This window comes from Capricornis sumatraensis, chromosome 22 (genome assembly GCF_032405125.1).
Source record: "Capricornis sumatraensis isolate serow.1 chromosome 22, serow.2, whole genome shotgun sequence".
Taxonomy (NCBI): Eukaryota; Metazoa; Chordata; class Mammalia; order Artiodactyla; family Bovidae; genus Capricornis; species Capricornis sumatraensis.
The window spans coordinates 20,787,450-20,802,599 of record NC_091090.1 but is presented as its reverse complement, the minus strand read 5'-3'; the positions used below and the strand labels follow the sequence as shown (position 1 = coordinate 20,802,599).

At 47.8% G+C, this 15,150-nt stretch overlaps 1 protein-coding gene across 4 annotated transcripts in view; it reads left to right on the top strand.

Moving 5' to 3' along the window:
• The window catches only part of TRERF1 (transcriptional regulating factor 1), a 37,226-nt gene that overhangs the window by 14,288 nt on the left and 7,788 nt on the right, over positions 1-15,150 (top strand). For all 4 annotated transcript variants that reach the window (XM_068960875.1, XM_068960874.1, XM_068960873.1 and 1 more), the window contains 2 exons: positions 6,986-7,074; positions 8,957-9,070. In XM_068960875.1, coding sequence (XP_068816976.1) covers positions 6,986-7,074; positions 8,957-9,070 — 203 coding nt within the window. The remainder of the gene's footprint in view (positions 1-6,985; positions 7,075-8,956; positions 9,071-15,150) is intronic.

The following is a 15,150-nucleotide window of genomic DNA, read 5'->3' as shown; positions in this document are numbered from 1 at the left end:
CCCCTTAGAGAGTTGAATGTGGTGAGAATGGTGAAAAGACAAGGAAACAGGTTGGGGAGCCTGTGGTGACAAGGGAAGTCAAAGTCAGCATCTATTTCCATTAAGCGGTAGCCGTCTGTTCTGGCATCTCCACGAGCCTGCCCAGGTCCTCTCTTTCAGAGCGGGCTGGATCCTCCAGTGCCCCTTGGTGGTATTCGTTTGAAGGTGTCTCTGGTGCCTGGGGGGACCCTGCACGGTAGGTGCTGACTACCTCAGTGGCCTTGGGGACCCAGTGGTGCCTTTTCCAGGCCTCAATCCAGGTGGCCAGATGTGGCCTCAGGGGAGGGCTGTTCTGCAGGTATCACGGTGCTCTCAGAGGGCTCCCTGTCCCCGCCTCCACTGTCTGCCTCAAGAATATCGTCTCCATCATTTCCTGCTCGGTGTCTTCCCTGAATGTGGCTAGAAGATGTGGGAGTTCTCCCTAATCTGCTATGGAAACAATTCAATCCTCTCTTAATTCCCAGCGTCATCTGCTGCCCATTAAACCCTGACAGGCCGTCCAGCCTCCTGGAGCCTGTGTCAAGCTTCTTTGCTTAGTGGGTGAGACTTCCCAACCATCTGCCGCAGCTGCCTTCCGCCCCCGGGGTGGCTGGGGTGGCTGGCGCCTCAGGGCGGGTCAGCTCCAGCAATGAGCAACCTCTTCTGGAACCTAAATCCCCTCTGGTTCTTTCCAGCATGCCAAGCAACAATTGTGATTTTTTTTTTTTTAATGTATGTCATGGCATGAAAAAGATGGGAAAACTGTGGGATGGAAACTACCCCCACCCTAAACAAAACAAAAACATTGAAACAGGACTAAAAACTTTGATTCCCAGGTGACTCAGTGGTAAAGAATCTACCTGCCAAGCAGGAGACACAGGAGACGAGAGTCCAATCCCTGGATTGGGAAGATCCCCTGGAGGAGGAAATGGCAACCCACTCCAGTATTCTTGCCTGGAGGCTATACAGTCCATGGGGTCACAGAGAGTCGGACACAACAGGAAGCGTTGAATTCCAGACTCCCAGTTGTCTAGAGAGAGAGGTCAGACCTCCCTGGCTTGGGCCCTGGAAGGAAGGTGGAAAGACTGGGTTTGGGGGGAGACAGACAGGGGCCCTTGAAAATCACTTCCCTGACTTTACTCCTGACTGCCCTTCCACCCCATCCCACCCCAGAAAGAAGAGGGAAGAACGGCCAGTTCTGGAGCCCAGAAGAGACGCCCGTGTGGGTGGGCTGCTCACACAGATCTGGGGCTGCTCGGCAAACCTGGAGGAGCTCTGTTAGGATCCTGAGGGTGGTGCTGTTGCTGTGGCCTTCAGGGCTCTCAAACTGATATCAAAGCGCCTGGTCCAGCTTTCTCTCCGCACCCTCCACCCATGTGTGGGCAGTGTTGTTTGCAGTGGCTCCCAGTCAGCAGCTGGATTGGGTGGAGAAGGCTTGAGCATGGGGGTGTCAAGGGGGCAAGGATGCCTGGCTGTGATTAGAGGACTTCCAGCATCCTTGGTTTTTCTGCTGAGCCGGTCATTCCTGCAGATGGGCGCCAGAGTGGAGGGGTGTCAGAGGTGGCCCTGGGACTCTTGGCAAGAGTTCAGCAGAGGCTCGTATGGGCGGCCCCCCCCGCCCCAGCCCAAGCGCTCAAGAGGTCCTGAACCTTGACCTGACTCCAGAGATGGGAGAGACCTGGAGGAAATACCCATTCAGTAGAGGGAGGCTGGTCTATGTCTTGGAAGTTGCCCCAGTTTGGTGGGGAGACAGAATTACATGCTCCAGAGAATACTTTGAAAGAAGCATAGCTGTGAAGTCACCTCGCAGGCATTCTTAGCCCATGTTGCTAGCGGGAGACTGACCCCCACAAAGGGCAGGAACCGAGTTACTATGCACTTCGCTGCTTGGCCTGTCACGGCACTTGGAGAGAAGAAGGTTAGTAGACAAGCTCAGGTTCTGGATTCAGACCAAGGCCTCCCTGCCTTTTGCCTCCAGAGGGAACTTTGGTATCACCCAGTTCACATGCACCCCTAAAAAAATTACTCAGCCTTCACCCATCATGGAAAATCTTTCACCAAATGAAGATCTGGTATAAAAACAAGTCCTCCTTTTTCTGCAATGAACATGTCTTTCTTATGTAACCTTTGTGACAGCATCAATAACAGTTTTTAAAAGATTGAGAGGAAGACAGAAAAGCCCTCTTTAAAAGACACTGTGCCCAAACTTTCTCTCACCCCTCCAGGTCTCTCTTTAACTGCCTGTGTTCTCTATAGATTGCCCCAAATTTCACCACCATCCAGAGCCTGTTTCCCGGCAACCGAAGCTCAGAATGTTTCTCCTCTGGATACTGTTCCAGCACTGGTTTCCTCCTGTTAATTAGGCTCTTTGTAATTAGGCTTAATCATCTTATTAGGGACCCCTGCTGATAATAGTCCACTAGCCAGGAATCCCCAGGGAGAATGAATGAGTGTGGGGTGGGGAGGGGGAGGGTGTCAGCCCACTGACCCTAGGGACGTGCTGAGTGGACAGCAATGATCTCAGAGAGGGTGGCCAAGCAAGAAGTGGGGGCAGCTCCCTGCTTCGGTTTTTGCATTTTTATCTTGGACTTTGTCCAAGAAACAGAATCCCAGAAGAGCTGGCTTAAAACAAAACAAAACAAAAAAAAATACCTTGTCCTAGAATGGGGAAAACGCTCCTGCCAGACAGTCTCCAGGAGGACAGATGCTGAACCTTATCTCGATGGATTACAGGAGGATTTCGAGGCAGGGAGAGGAAGACTGTGCAAGTGCCAAGCGGCCTGGAGTAAGACTGTGAGTGTACACACGCAACACGGAACACCAGCAGGGACTACTGGGCTTCACGAGTGCCACTGACATGGACATCAGCACGAACAGCATGTTTTCCACGGCGGCAAGCTTATTTGGAATCTTCTGTCCAAGTGGCCAGATCTGAGACATTCACTGTGCCCCTTCTTAGGACCAAATGCTGTTAGGCACTGCATGACTGTCACAATCCCCAAATCACAAGAGAGGAAACTGAGGCTCAGAAAAGTAAATTTGCAGAGGGAGTTAAGTGGCAGAACCAGGTTCGCGGCAAACCGTCTCCTGATTAAAGTTGCCCCTTTTTAATCACAGCACAGTGACCTCATTCTTTGGGGTGAGCACATTCAGATATTATGTCTGTATACCAGATTTTGGCCTGAGAATGCCACCCAAGAGACCTGGAGTAGATTCTTGGCCCCATGAGTGATCTGTGATCAGGGTGCAGTAAAGAGCTTGCTACTGTGAGTGTGAGAACGGATGGGCTTGTCTGGCCCCGCCTCGGTCTCTCAGTTCATGGACACCCCTGTTGGACAGACACGCACGCACAGCACAGTCCTGTGTGCTAAACCATGGACCCTAGGACTGATTAGAGGAGCCATCTCTCAGCATCTGAGCACATGCTCCCTGCCCTGGCCGTCAGGGTTCGGACCAGCACAGAGAGGAAAGCTAGAGGCTTTTCCACTTCAATCAGAGACTGGTGGTGTGGAGTGAACACCCCGGGATCAGGAAGACTGGAGGCCCCACCACAGAGCAGCAGCCCTAAAAGCCAACGGAGAAGGGCTTCCTTGCTGGCTCAGTGGTGACGATGCAGGAGACGCGAGTTCGATCCCGGGTCCAGGAAGATTCCACACGGTGAGGAGTAACATGCACCTCAACTACTGAGCCTGTGCTCTAGAGCCTGCAAGCCACAAGTGCTGAAGCCTGCTGGCCCTAGAGGCCGAACTCCGCAATGAGAAGCCCACGCACTGCAACTAGAGAGTAGCCTCTGCTCACTGCAACTAGAGAAATTATTAAAAAAAAAAACAAGAAAACTCAAACCACCAGAGAGTTGATGGGGAGCAGGCCTCCTTCCCCATGAGGCTTGAGGGTCCCCCATAACAGATGGTCCAGGAAGTGACTTCTCTTTGTGGGGTTACAACTGGCAGGCCACCTGGGGACATGAAGGGACATCTCACAGGTATACAGACCTGGGGACTTCACACTGTGGTTTGGGCAGTAATCCAGTGGTGAGCTTGGTGTGGGGTGGAAGAAAGTATACCCAGTGTGAGGCTGGGTGCTGACCCGAGAAGGCCGCATGGCCCTTGAGTGTCTCATGAGGGTTTAAAGCTGCACTTTGACTGGAGAAACATAGGGTCCAGCTGAAAATGGAAAGTATTCTTACTCATCTCATTGGGAGGGGTTTCATCAGCAAAATGTCCCCTAACCGACATCCCTGGTGGCCCAGTCGTTAAGAATCCGCCTGCCAATACAGGAGACGTGGGTTTGACCCCTGGTCTGGGAAGATTCCACTTGCTTTTCGAGCAGCTAAGCCTGTGCACAGCTACTGAGCCTGCAAGCCCTAGAGCCTGCATTCCACAACAAGAGAAGCTACTGTAATGAGAAGCCTATACACTGAAACTAGAGAAAGTCTATGCGCAGCAACAGACTCAGCACAGCAAAAAAGAAAAAAAATGTGTTCCCTAACTTCCTAACTGAGATGCAGCCTGGAGCTGCACAGACTGGACCTGCATCAGGGCAGAACAAAACTCTCCTTATACGTCTGTCAGGGGACTCGATTGGTGTGACATGTCCCTGTCATGTTCCACATATACCATCGCCTCTCTGACCTCTCTTTACTGTTTTGATGGATACTTAAAAAGAACCATGACTCCTCTATGGTTGTTCAATTGTTGGGCCATCCTTTCTGTTTCACTCTTTCTGTCTCTGCCTCTGGACAGCGGGAGCAGATAAGAGCCAGGACCCCAAGTTCTTGAATGTTGGAAGAATTTTGAGGAATGATGATGAAAATACTCCAGAGCCTGAAATCCCACCAACCTCCTCTGCTCACATCCACTCTAGCAGAATTTCACCAAAGCCCTGGCCCTACTTCTCCCTGTCACGATGGTTTGCACGACCAGAGATGTCCTGGTCTCTAGAACCAGTGGAAGATGCTTCCTTCTGCTGAGGATTAGAAAGCTGCTCTTCCTTTAGAGAAATTTGCAAACCAAAGGAGTCAGATGGTGATTTTTAGAGACCTGGACCAGCCCCAATGTGGAGAGTATATTCTGTACTGGAGTCTTGGCTTAAGGACCCCTCAGGGAGTCCCACTGAGAAGGTGTTTATTTCAGAAATCTGAGCTGACATCACTGAGTCACATATTTTCTCAAGGATCCTAGGATCTTCACCTCCTGCTTGCCTGCCAGGCATGGTTTCACCTAATCAACTGATTCAGGCCGAATCTTTTGAGGGAGGAAGCAATTCAGGTTTTCTATACTTCAGCCCCTCAGTGAACCATTGCAAAATGGAAATCTTGGGCTTGTCCTACTTGGAAAAATACTATGGTTTGGAGATTACAGCTTTGAAAAGTAGAAACCTGTCAAAGGCTCAGACATATACCATCCAAAGAATCAGAGATATAGGGAATTCAAAAAATTAGAATGAGGCTGAGTTTTCTGCTAACCAGCCACAGAAATTGAGCCTTCTCTGCAGCCCACAGAAATAGGACTTCCCTTGGAAATAGACCAGGACCATTCTCTGATTGTCTGCATATCCTACTTTGACATGAATGGCAAGCTCATCCATGAAGCAGATACACCAGCCTGACACATCTGGGCCTCTTCCTCATTGGTTTGCAGGTTTATCAGGAACCGGTCCCTCTTACCTCCCAGCCTCATCTGCCTTCCCTCTGCTGGAACCCTGTAGCTGAGCCATACCAGATTACTGCTTATTCCTTGAACACCTCCATTTCCTCATCTGTAAAATGGGTAGGAGTAATATCAATCTTATAGGGTTGTCTGTAGAAGCAAGTGACTAGTATCTTCAAGGGTCTTAGAACCTGGCATATAGTAAGCACTTATAAGTATTAGCTTTTCTCCCCCCTAGTGTCTTGCATGTGTGTGCTCAGTTGCTCAGCTGTGTCCTATTCTTTGCGACCCCATGGACTGTAGCCCACCAGGCTTCTCTGACCATGGAATTTTCGAGGCAAGAATACTGGAGTGGGTTGACAGTTCCTTCTCTGGGGGATCCTCTCCACCCAGCGATCTAAATATCTAGCAAATATCTGCTGAATAAGTGAATAAAATGTATCCTCTCACTACTTGGCTCTGACTGTGCACTCGCCACTTCCGCTCCCCAGAATTCCCATCCATCTCCTTCTTTCTAAATATTTATTTTATTTATTTTTTATTTGGCTGCACCAAGTCTTAGTTGTGGCATGTGGGATCTTAGGCTGTGGTGTGTGGGATCTAGTTCCCCGACCAGACACTGAACCCGGACTTCCTGCGTGGGGAGCGCAGAGCCTTAGCCACTGGGCTACCAGGGAAGTCCTTCCATCTCATTCTTGCCCGACTTGCTTCTGTGTCTTTTAAAACCCTACTCAGGTGTTTCCTCTTCCTGGAAGCCTTCCCAGTTTCTCGGAGTCTGGTGTTCCTCCTTTGTGCCCCACTGGCACCCAACCCCTGCCCTCATCCTTGCAGTCATCCCCTTGAATGCACTGGCTCCTGATTTTCTCCCCACTAGACTGCTGAGTCCAGCACGCACAAGGAACACTGCCTACATGAATACTTGCCCTCCCTAATTATATTAAAACTGTAGCTAAAATCTGCTGAGTGCTCACGATTTTCCAGTTACCAAGAGATAGTTTTAGGGAGTTATCTTCTTTCACCTTCACAAAAGTCCTCTAAGAGGTGGAGACACTCAGAATTATTCCCATTCATAGGTAAAGAAATCAAGTCTTAGGTTCAGTAACTTGCCAAGTCAAGGCCACAGCTAAGCTTTGAACCCAGGTGGCAGGGTTGTTAACCGTTACACTGCACTGGCTTTTTGTTCAGAAAGAAGAAGTGTAGTGTGGGTATTTACATGTCACACACTGAACAGTTGTAGTTTGTAACTTCACTAAGTGAACAACCATCTACAAGTGGGAAGAACTGGGCTATTTTTTTATGCAGTTTGTGTTTTGTTGTAGGTTCGGACAAGTGGACCTCCCTAGAAAGAAAACTGTTTAATAAAGCACTAGCCACTTACAGCAAAGACTTTATTTTTGTACAGAAGATGGTAAGCATGCTTTTTCCTACTGCTGTCTTGAAACCAAATTTGGGAAGTTGTGCACCTAAAGATACATATAGAACTATTTTATTGCTGGTTTAAGACTGTCACCAAAACAATGTCTTCCATCTTTTGTTGGTAAAGGATGGTATTTGTTATGGATGGCGGGGCCCTGGTGTTTAGGAGGTAGGGGGAGGAGGGCATAGATTATTTGGATGTGGCAGTGGTGTGGAGGGGTATTTTTATCTCAATAAAGATGTGTGATTTATACATTCTATCAGAATAAAATAAGCTTGGGGCTGCTGGTTCACAATTTATATAATTTATTTCATGTGTGTTTGACAGATCTGTCATGTTTCTGACAGAACATGGTGGGAGGAGGGGGTATCCAGAGAAGGGAGAATATGAGCCCTGCCCCTAGCCGGTAGCAGAGTTTCTGCTGTGGGGCCCCTGATCATAAGGACAGTAATAATAGCAATAAAATGTTACATATACAGCATCTCACAGCAAAAGAGAGTTCTGTCACCAAGATGAAATAGCATTTTGTCCAGCACATAATAAATGTAATAGGCCTTAATTGGCCGAGAGGTGGTTTAGGCTAAAAGTTACAATGATTCAGAGTGTTTTAGCAAACCGATGAATGATGGAACCTTACTTGTTATTAAGGTCATGAAAATGCTCAGGTCCAAGGAGAACAGGGTCTCAGACGACAACTACCGCTGGCTCTGGGCTGGGCCTCAGTGTTGTCCCGGGTTCCTGTCTTCTGTCCTTAACCCTGGGCCTTGAGTGAATGAGAATCGGAAATAGGTGGAGTTTTTCTCCGACTTGCCTCCATCTACAGATCTGAATTCGCTCCCACCTTACTCTGTCTTGGAGGCCACCGCACTCTTTGCTGCTCTGTGTTCCAGCAGCTCCCGTCTGTCCTGAGTCACCCCCTCCTGTCCTAGGCTTTATTATTTCTTAAAGGTCCCACACCTTGTTGACTGGTGACAGATTCACATGACGTGCTCGCCAGTTAATTCAGGATTTTAAACCAGGATTCTCTGGGACACTGTCTTCCCTCCCTGGGCAACTCTAATGTAGAAATTCACTGTATCAGGTGTGTGTAAAGGGGACAACTTTGAGGAAACCAGATGTCTGGAAGGTGCCGTTTTCACTCTCACTGCATGGGTGGCCTTCTTTCCGGACCCAATGGGACAGCCAGCCTGCCTCCAGAAAACTCACATTATTGAACCCCACTTTGAGCTTAGAGAACTGTGAACTAAACAAAGGAATTTTTTTTCTCTTTAAAACACATTTACCTTTGCCCCTTTAGGGGAGAACAGGACAAGGCTTGTTTTCTGCAAACACTAAGCTCTTGTCATAACTTTTGCCTTATATTCCTGTTTGATTACTAAGGAACACTTTTCATAAATAGATTTTGAAGGTCAGCAACTCGGAGAGCCAAACTCATTCAAGCATTTGAAAAAGCATGCTGCTTTGTGGGTTTAAAAAGGGAGGGAGCTCGCTATGGATGGTTGTGAAAAAATTCTCCAAGCCCTCTTGTGAAAAAGTCAAGATGCGGAACAGTACATATAGTGTACGTACTACCTTGTGTGAGGCAAAATGGTGGGGAGGAATATATTTTTGTGTTGTTGGTATACAAGTAGAAAAATTCTGGAACATCTCCCAAGATATGAACAAGGGAGGCTAGCTGAGTTGCAGGGGTGGGGAGGGAACGGATGAATGGATGGCTGGAGAACAGGGCTGGGGAGGAGATTTTCCACCATGTATATGTTTTTATTTAACTGCATAAACTTCCTACCTATTACAAACTTAAAATTGCATGAAAACTGGTTGCCTTGCACCCTGCCCACTGCTGGAGCTAATCTTAAGATGGTTTTCCCGGCAGGTGAAGTCCAAGACGGTGGCTCAGTGTGTGGAGTACTATTACACGTGGAAAAAAATCATGAGGTTGGGGAGGAAACACCGGACACGGCTCTCAGAAATCATCGACGACTGTGTGGTGAGTGAAGGCGCCCAAGTGCTGTTTCCACGGGCCCCACCCCCACCCCACACCCAGGTTCATAAGTGGCTAGTGTTTGGCTTGGCTTCACTGCCAGGCAGCTGTTGTGAGTAGGTGATGGGCCAGTTCCCAGTCAGGATTCAGGCCTTGACTTCCTGGGATAACTAGGCAAGGGAAGGGCAGCTTCCAGTTTGACCTGCAGCCCAGTAATCGGTTAAGGAGTGGGGGCTGGCTTGCATTCTGGCAGGTAGGTGCCAGGGGAGTTAAACTGTAGTGGTCCCAGCCTTGATGTGTGTGGTTTTTAAGAGGCACTCTGGTGTCCTGGGATAGCCCTTCCTGATCTCTCCACAATAGTTCTCCTCACCAGAGAACTAACATGCCTTAGAACAGGGGTCCCCAACCTCTGGAATCTTAATGCCTGGTGATCTGAGGTGAAGCTGATGTAATAATAATAGAAATAAAGTGCACAATAAATGTAATGTGCTTAAATCATCCCCAAACCATCCCCTCTTACCCCACCCCTAGTCTGTGGAAAAACTCTTCCACAAAACCGATCCCTGGTGCCAAAAAGGTTGGGGAGCCCTGCCTTAGGAAGACTCAGGTTCTGGGATTTTACACAGCTTCTATGAAGCATGCGCAAGAAGCAGCTTTGACCTCTAGATGGCGCCAGGAATCCTCCATCATTGGCGAGCTGGTTAGCAGTGTGTGGATTATTCTGGTCCTCACATCACCATTTATCCTTAATATCGATTTCCTTCATTAGCAGACAAATCCAAAGTTGTCTGCAGATGAAGATGAAGAACCTACTAAAGGCGTCACAAGAACGAAATCTTCTCCAAACCCCTTATTTGTGGCTTTGGAAATGGCTACTGCTTTCGTCCTTGTGGTTAACTCTCTTCTCTGCATCCATAGCCAAGGAAAATCTTGCATGTTGTGGAAGACACATACGTGTATGTAGAAATTACGTCTTACAACAGATTACTAAAATCCAGTCTGCAGCCTTTAAGGAAATGGTTTCAAATTCATAAATATGAAATTTACAATTACACTTTCATTCCCAATTGTATCCATGCATAAGTGTTCCTAGCACATATCCAGGTTGATTTCTATCACAGACACTTACACGTAGCACTTCATACGTTCCAGGCATTGTACTAGGAGGGACTTGATACATGATAACTCATTTACTCCTCGTACCGATTATATGAGGTAGGAAACAGAGGCACAGAGCCTAGGTAACTTAGCCATGGTCAAAGGCTGGTGAGTGTGTTGTCTGGGACTGACTCCCCTGTGTAACACTCAGGAGCAAGCAAATGCTAATCCTCTTACAGAAGGGTAAAAACATCCATGCATGTATGTGGCCTCAGCCATGTCCAGCTCTTTGTGACCCCCTGGACTGTAGCCTGCCAGGCTCCTCTGTCCATGGACTTCTCCAGACTTGAATACTAGAGTGAGTTGCCATTTCCTACTCTAGGGGTTCTTCCCAATCCAGGGATCAAGCTCATATCTCTTGCGTCTCCTGCACTGGCAGGCAGATTCTTTACCATTGAGCCTTCTAGGAAGTAAAACCACCTGGAGTCATTAGGGTTTCAAAGCCTGAGTTCCTAACGAAGAATTTGATCCCAGCTACAAAATATAAACACATATATACAGTTATATGTGGACTCAAATATATATAAAAAAATAGACATCTGTAGAATAGAATGGTATTGCCATTCATTTGATGAGAGATGGCAGTATTCTTGTGATCAGGACTGTTGTTGGACTGGCTTAAGTAGTGATGCCTTATATCCGAATAGCCTTTTTCTCATCGGTGGCTAATGTTGGAAAAAGCAGCGTGATCTCTTCTGGTTCAATCCGCTAAAAGAAACTGAGTCCTCGCTGTGTCTGTAGTGCTGTGGGTGAGCCAGAGCTGCTGACTGGCCTTGGCCCCTGCCCCAGAACATATGTTTCCATTTGGAAGACGTGGCATACCCGAAGAGAAAGCTTACCGTGAACTTCAAGTCTTTTAAAACACTGTGAGGTGAGAACCAGAAGATATTAGATATGACCTTCAGGAATTCTCTCTTATCCAGCTCTTCCAGTCCTCAGGCAGAAGGTTGAGGCCCAGCAAGGGGAAGGGGCTTGCCCACGGTCACACAGAGCATTGCTTTCTGAGGGGGTAGACAGTAAATGAGGAAGCACCAAGATGCCCGGTCTGGGAGACCTAAGACCTGGCCCCTAAGTTTACCGACCTATAAAATAGGGCTGATGGTTTAGATAACCTGAACGGTCCCTTCCAATTCTGGAATGTTCAGAGTCATGTTTTGGAGGAGAGCAAAATCAGAGGATATGGTTTCCTAAGGCAGACCTTTGGCTTGGGTATTACCAAGTGCTCAGGACTGTGCCTGGCATAATATCAGCACTCAGTAAATGTTTGTTGAGTGAATGACTGAAAATTTTTCCCAGCTAGAAGTCACTCTGGGTCATGGGAGCAATCCCTCTATGAGCTCCCCGGGAGGAGATGGGTGAACCAGGGGGTTCTGAGCAGAGGAGGGCTACTGAAGACGGTGTCACTACTGGAGACAGAGGCTCCATCTGGGGCCAGCAGGCCTTCGCAGGTGGGTGAAAAGGCCCGAGCCAGCATGTAGCCTCAGACCCAGGAGGAAAGGTTAAGATGGCACTCGAGGCACCCCACCTTCTTGGGATTATTTGCCAGGGGCTGGTATTGAGCTGGGTCAGGTGTGCCACACCTGTGGCCTGTGAGCTTAGAACAAAAAGCCACGTGCACAGGTGACTCAGCGCCTGTTTGTTTCAGCTGTGCTGGCTCTTTGTTGCTGCATTCAGGCTTTCTCTAGTTGTGGCAAGTGGGGCCTTCTCTCTAGTTGTGATGCCCAGGCTTCTCATTGCAGGGGCTTCTCGTGTTGGCAGAACATGGGTCCTAGAGCGTGTGGGCTCAGTAATTATGGCACACGGGCTTAGTTGCTCTGCAGCCTGTGGAATCGTCCCAGATCAGGGCTCGAACCCATGTCCCCTGCATTGGCAGGCAGATTCTTAGCCACTGGACCACCAGGGAAGTCCCACAGTCCACCTTCTGAGGATAGGTTGCCAAGTGGAGATAAAAACTAGGACCAGGCAAGGACAGAGAGGGTGTAGGAAGCACCATCCTAGGAGGGGGTCCTGCTCTCGGTCCTCAGGGCCTACCTGGGTAGCTCTCCTGACCATGTGTGTTCAGTAATTTATTAAAGGGACAGGTGACTGTATTCCCCCTGGAAGGAGCACAGGCCGAACTCAGGGACTTTCCCAGGGAGAAGGGTGATGAAGGAGGATGGGGAGTGACTGCTCTTGAGGGGCCAGGAGGTCAGCATGGCATATCACTCACCTCACAGGTGACTTGACTTCTGGCCTGAGACCATCACACACCTTCCTCTCCCACCCTTTGGGGCAGAAGAGGGGGCCAAGATGTGCTCTGCTGAGAAGGTGGGAGGGAAGTGCTGACCACAGTGTCCTGTCTCCTGCCCAGGCTCCTGCCCCAACTCAGGGTGAATCCGTGGGTCTGACTAGGAGCAAAATTCTGCTCAGTTCAAGAAACCAGCTGAGAAATGTAACTGACTTCGGAAGACAGCAGTCAGGGCACCAAGAGCACAGCTCCCCCAGGTCCCCAGCCTGAGTTACCTGCGGCAGGGTCCTCTGACAAGGGGCCTAGGAAACATCCCTCTTCCCTTTGACACAGAAAAGCAGTTGGTTTTAATGGTTATGAGAGGTTTAAAAGCTCTTTGTTTGAACTGAAAATCTAAGCCATGCCCAGATGGACAGATGTGTGTCTGTGGACATGTGCAGGCAGGCAAGGAGCAGAGGCTGAGATTTTACAATCAGATGGTACAGGATTTAAATCTCAATTCAGCTTCTTTACCAGCTGTGTGCTCTTGGGAAAATCAGTTCTCTGGCAAATTTCTTATTTGTTTAAAAAATAAAAACTTGTAGGGGATTCCCTGGTGGTCCAGTGGTTAAGATTCCATGCTTTCACTGCCAAAATGCTGAGGGCCCAGGTTCAGTCCCTAGTCAGAGAACTAAGATCCTGCAAGCTGCATGTCATTGCCCGCCACCACCCCCCCCAAAAAAAAAAAACAAAGGGAAAAAATAAAATAATAAGAAAAAAAAATATGCAGAGATTTTGTGAGAACTAGCTCTGTGTGTGTATGTAAATATGTGTGTGTGTGTAGTCCCTGATCCAAAGCAAGCCTTCAGTGTGTTGTCATCACCAACATCTTTCATTGGTGACTGTAACACTCAAATTTGTGTCATTGAAATTTGGATTGTTGAGCATCTGTGTTTTAACTTGTAAATTTCTCATAATACCAATGCCATTTGCAGGCCTGAGAAATAAAAATCTCCTCCTCAACAAATTCTTACTTGGACTCTCAAAGTTTTGAGCCCCTTGTATAATATATAACCATCTGTCTGCCCTGTATTTGCCTACCTTTCTACCAGGTTTGGAATATTACCAAATGTTTCCTTTTCACAATACATCAGGAAATGGCCAACTTGTTCATACAGAGTCCTACATGTTAGGGTTTCATCCCGTCTTTGCATCTATTAGTCACCTTGGTGAGCCCTTTGGCTTGATGATAAATCATTTTGTGAACATGCATAGATTGCCATTTGAATTAAAACCTGTCTGCATTCCTGAGACATATATAATCACAGGACAGTATAATTTAGTCTATTATTTAATGGCTCTATGGAACTTTTTTTCTAAGCACTTTTAAGCCCAAACAATGGCATGGCGAGAAAATTGTAATTATAACAACTGCCATGAAATAAATGCCATTGTCATTGAAAGTTACTGTGTAATTTACTTTAAATGGTGAGCTGTAGGCCCTGGTCTGCTTAATAACCTGATACTTGACACCGCAAAGTTCCAGTTCTGTAAAGGAATGGAGTGAACCCATGGGGTTTGACATAACATGGTTTTACCTGAAATTCTTGAGATTCAAAGGTGGTGGATTCATATGAGACTAAGGCCATTTAAGTGAAATCAACCTGTCTGTTCTAAACTAGTAAGAGACTGTAAGTTTATACCACAAATCACTCTGTAAAATAAATTAAGCCTATATCTGAATTCACTGAAGTCTTTCAGCAAATGTAATCATTACTGAGTAATCCTAATTGCTAAGTCGCTTCAGTCGTGTCCGATTCTGTGCAACCCCATAGACAGCAGCCCACCAGGCTCCTCTGTCCCTGGGATTCTCCAGGCAAGAATACTGGAGTGGGTTGCCATTTCCTTCCTCAATGCCTGAAAGTGAAAAGTGAAATGCAAGTCGCTCAGTCATGTCTGACTCTTAGCAACCCCATGGACTGCAGCCTACCAGGCTCCTCCATCCATGGGATTTTCCAGGCAAGAGTACTAGAGTGGGGTGCCATTGCCTTCTGGGATACCTTCTTAAGTATACCCTATTAATACATGGTCTCAAATAGGCATATATACCATACTGTGAGTCAGTGAGTATTAGTTGCTCAGTCATATCCAACTTTTTGCAACCCCATGGACTGTAGCCTGCCAGGCTCCTCTGTGCATGGAATTCTCCAGGCAAGAATACTGGAGTAGGTAGCCATTCTCTTCAGGGGATCTTCCTGACTCAGGGATTGAACCTGGGTCTCTCACACCATAAGCAGGTTCTTTACCATCTGAGCCACCAGGGAAGCCCCATACACCATGTTAAATAAGGCTAAAACGGAAGGAGTGAGGAGCGTGCTAAATGCCCACATTACTGGGATTGTCTTTGACTCTCATCTCCAATCCAGACTGGAAAAAGAAAGCCAGTGGTGTCTGGATCCCAGGGGTCTGGCTTCTGGGTTCTAAGACTCATAGGCTCAACCAGCATTGCATCACTGGCCAGAGTGAACCAAACTGGAGCCCGCTTGCTTCAAGCAGTGGGTGTGCAGAGAGCCCAGTAGAAACCAGTGACCCATCAGGGTGGGAGGCAGCTGGCCAACCCCTCTTTGTTTCCTCATTTGTTAAGCAGGCAGACTGTTTACAGTCTATCCAGTGACATAGCAAGTGTGAAAGCGCTTCACACACCATGAAGTGCTGTGAAACA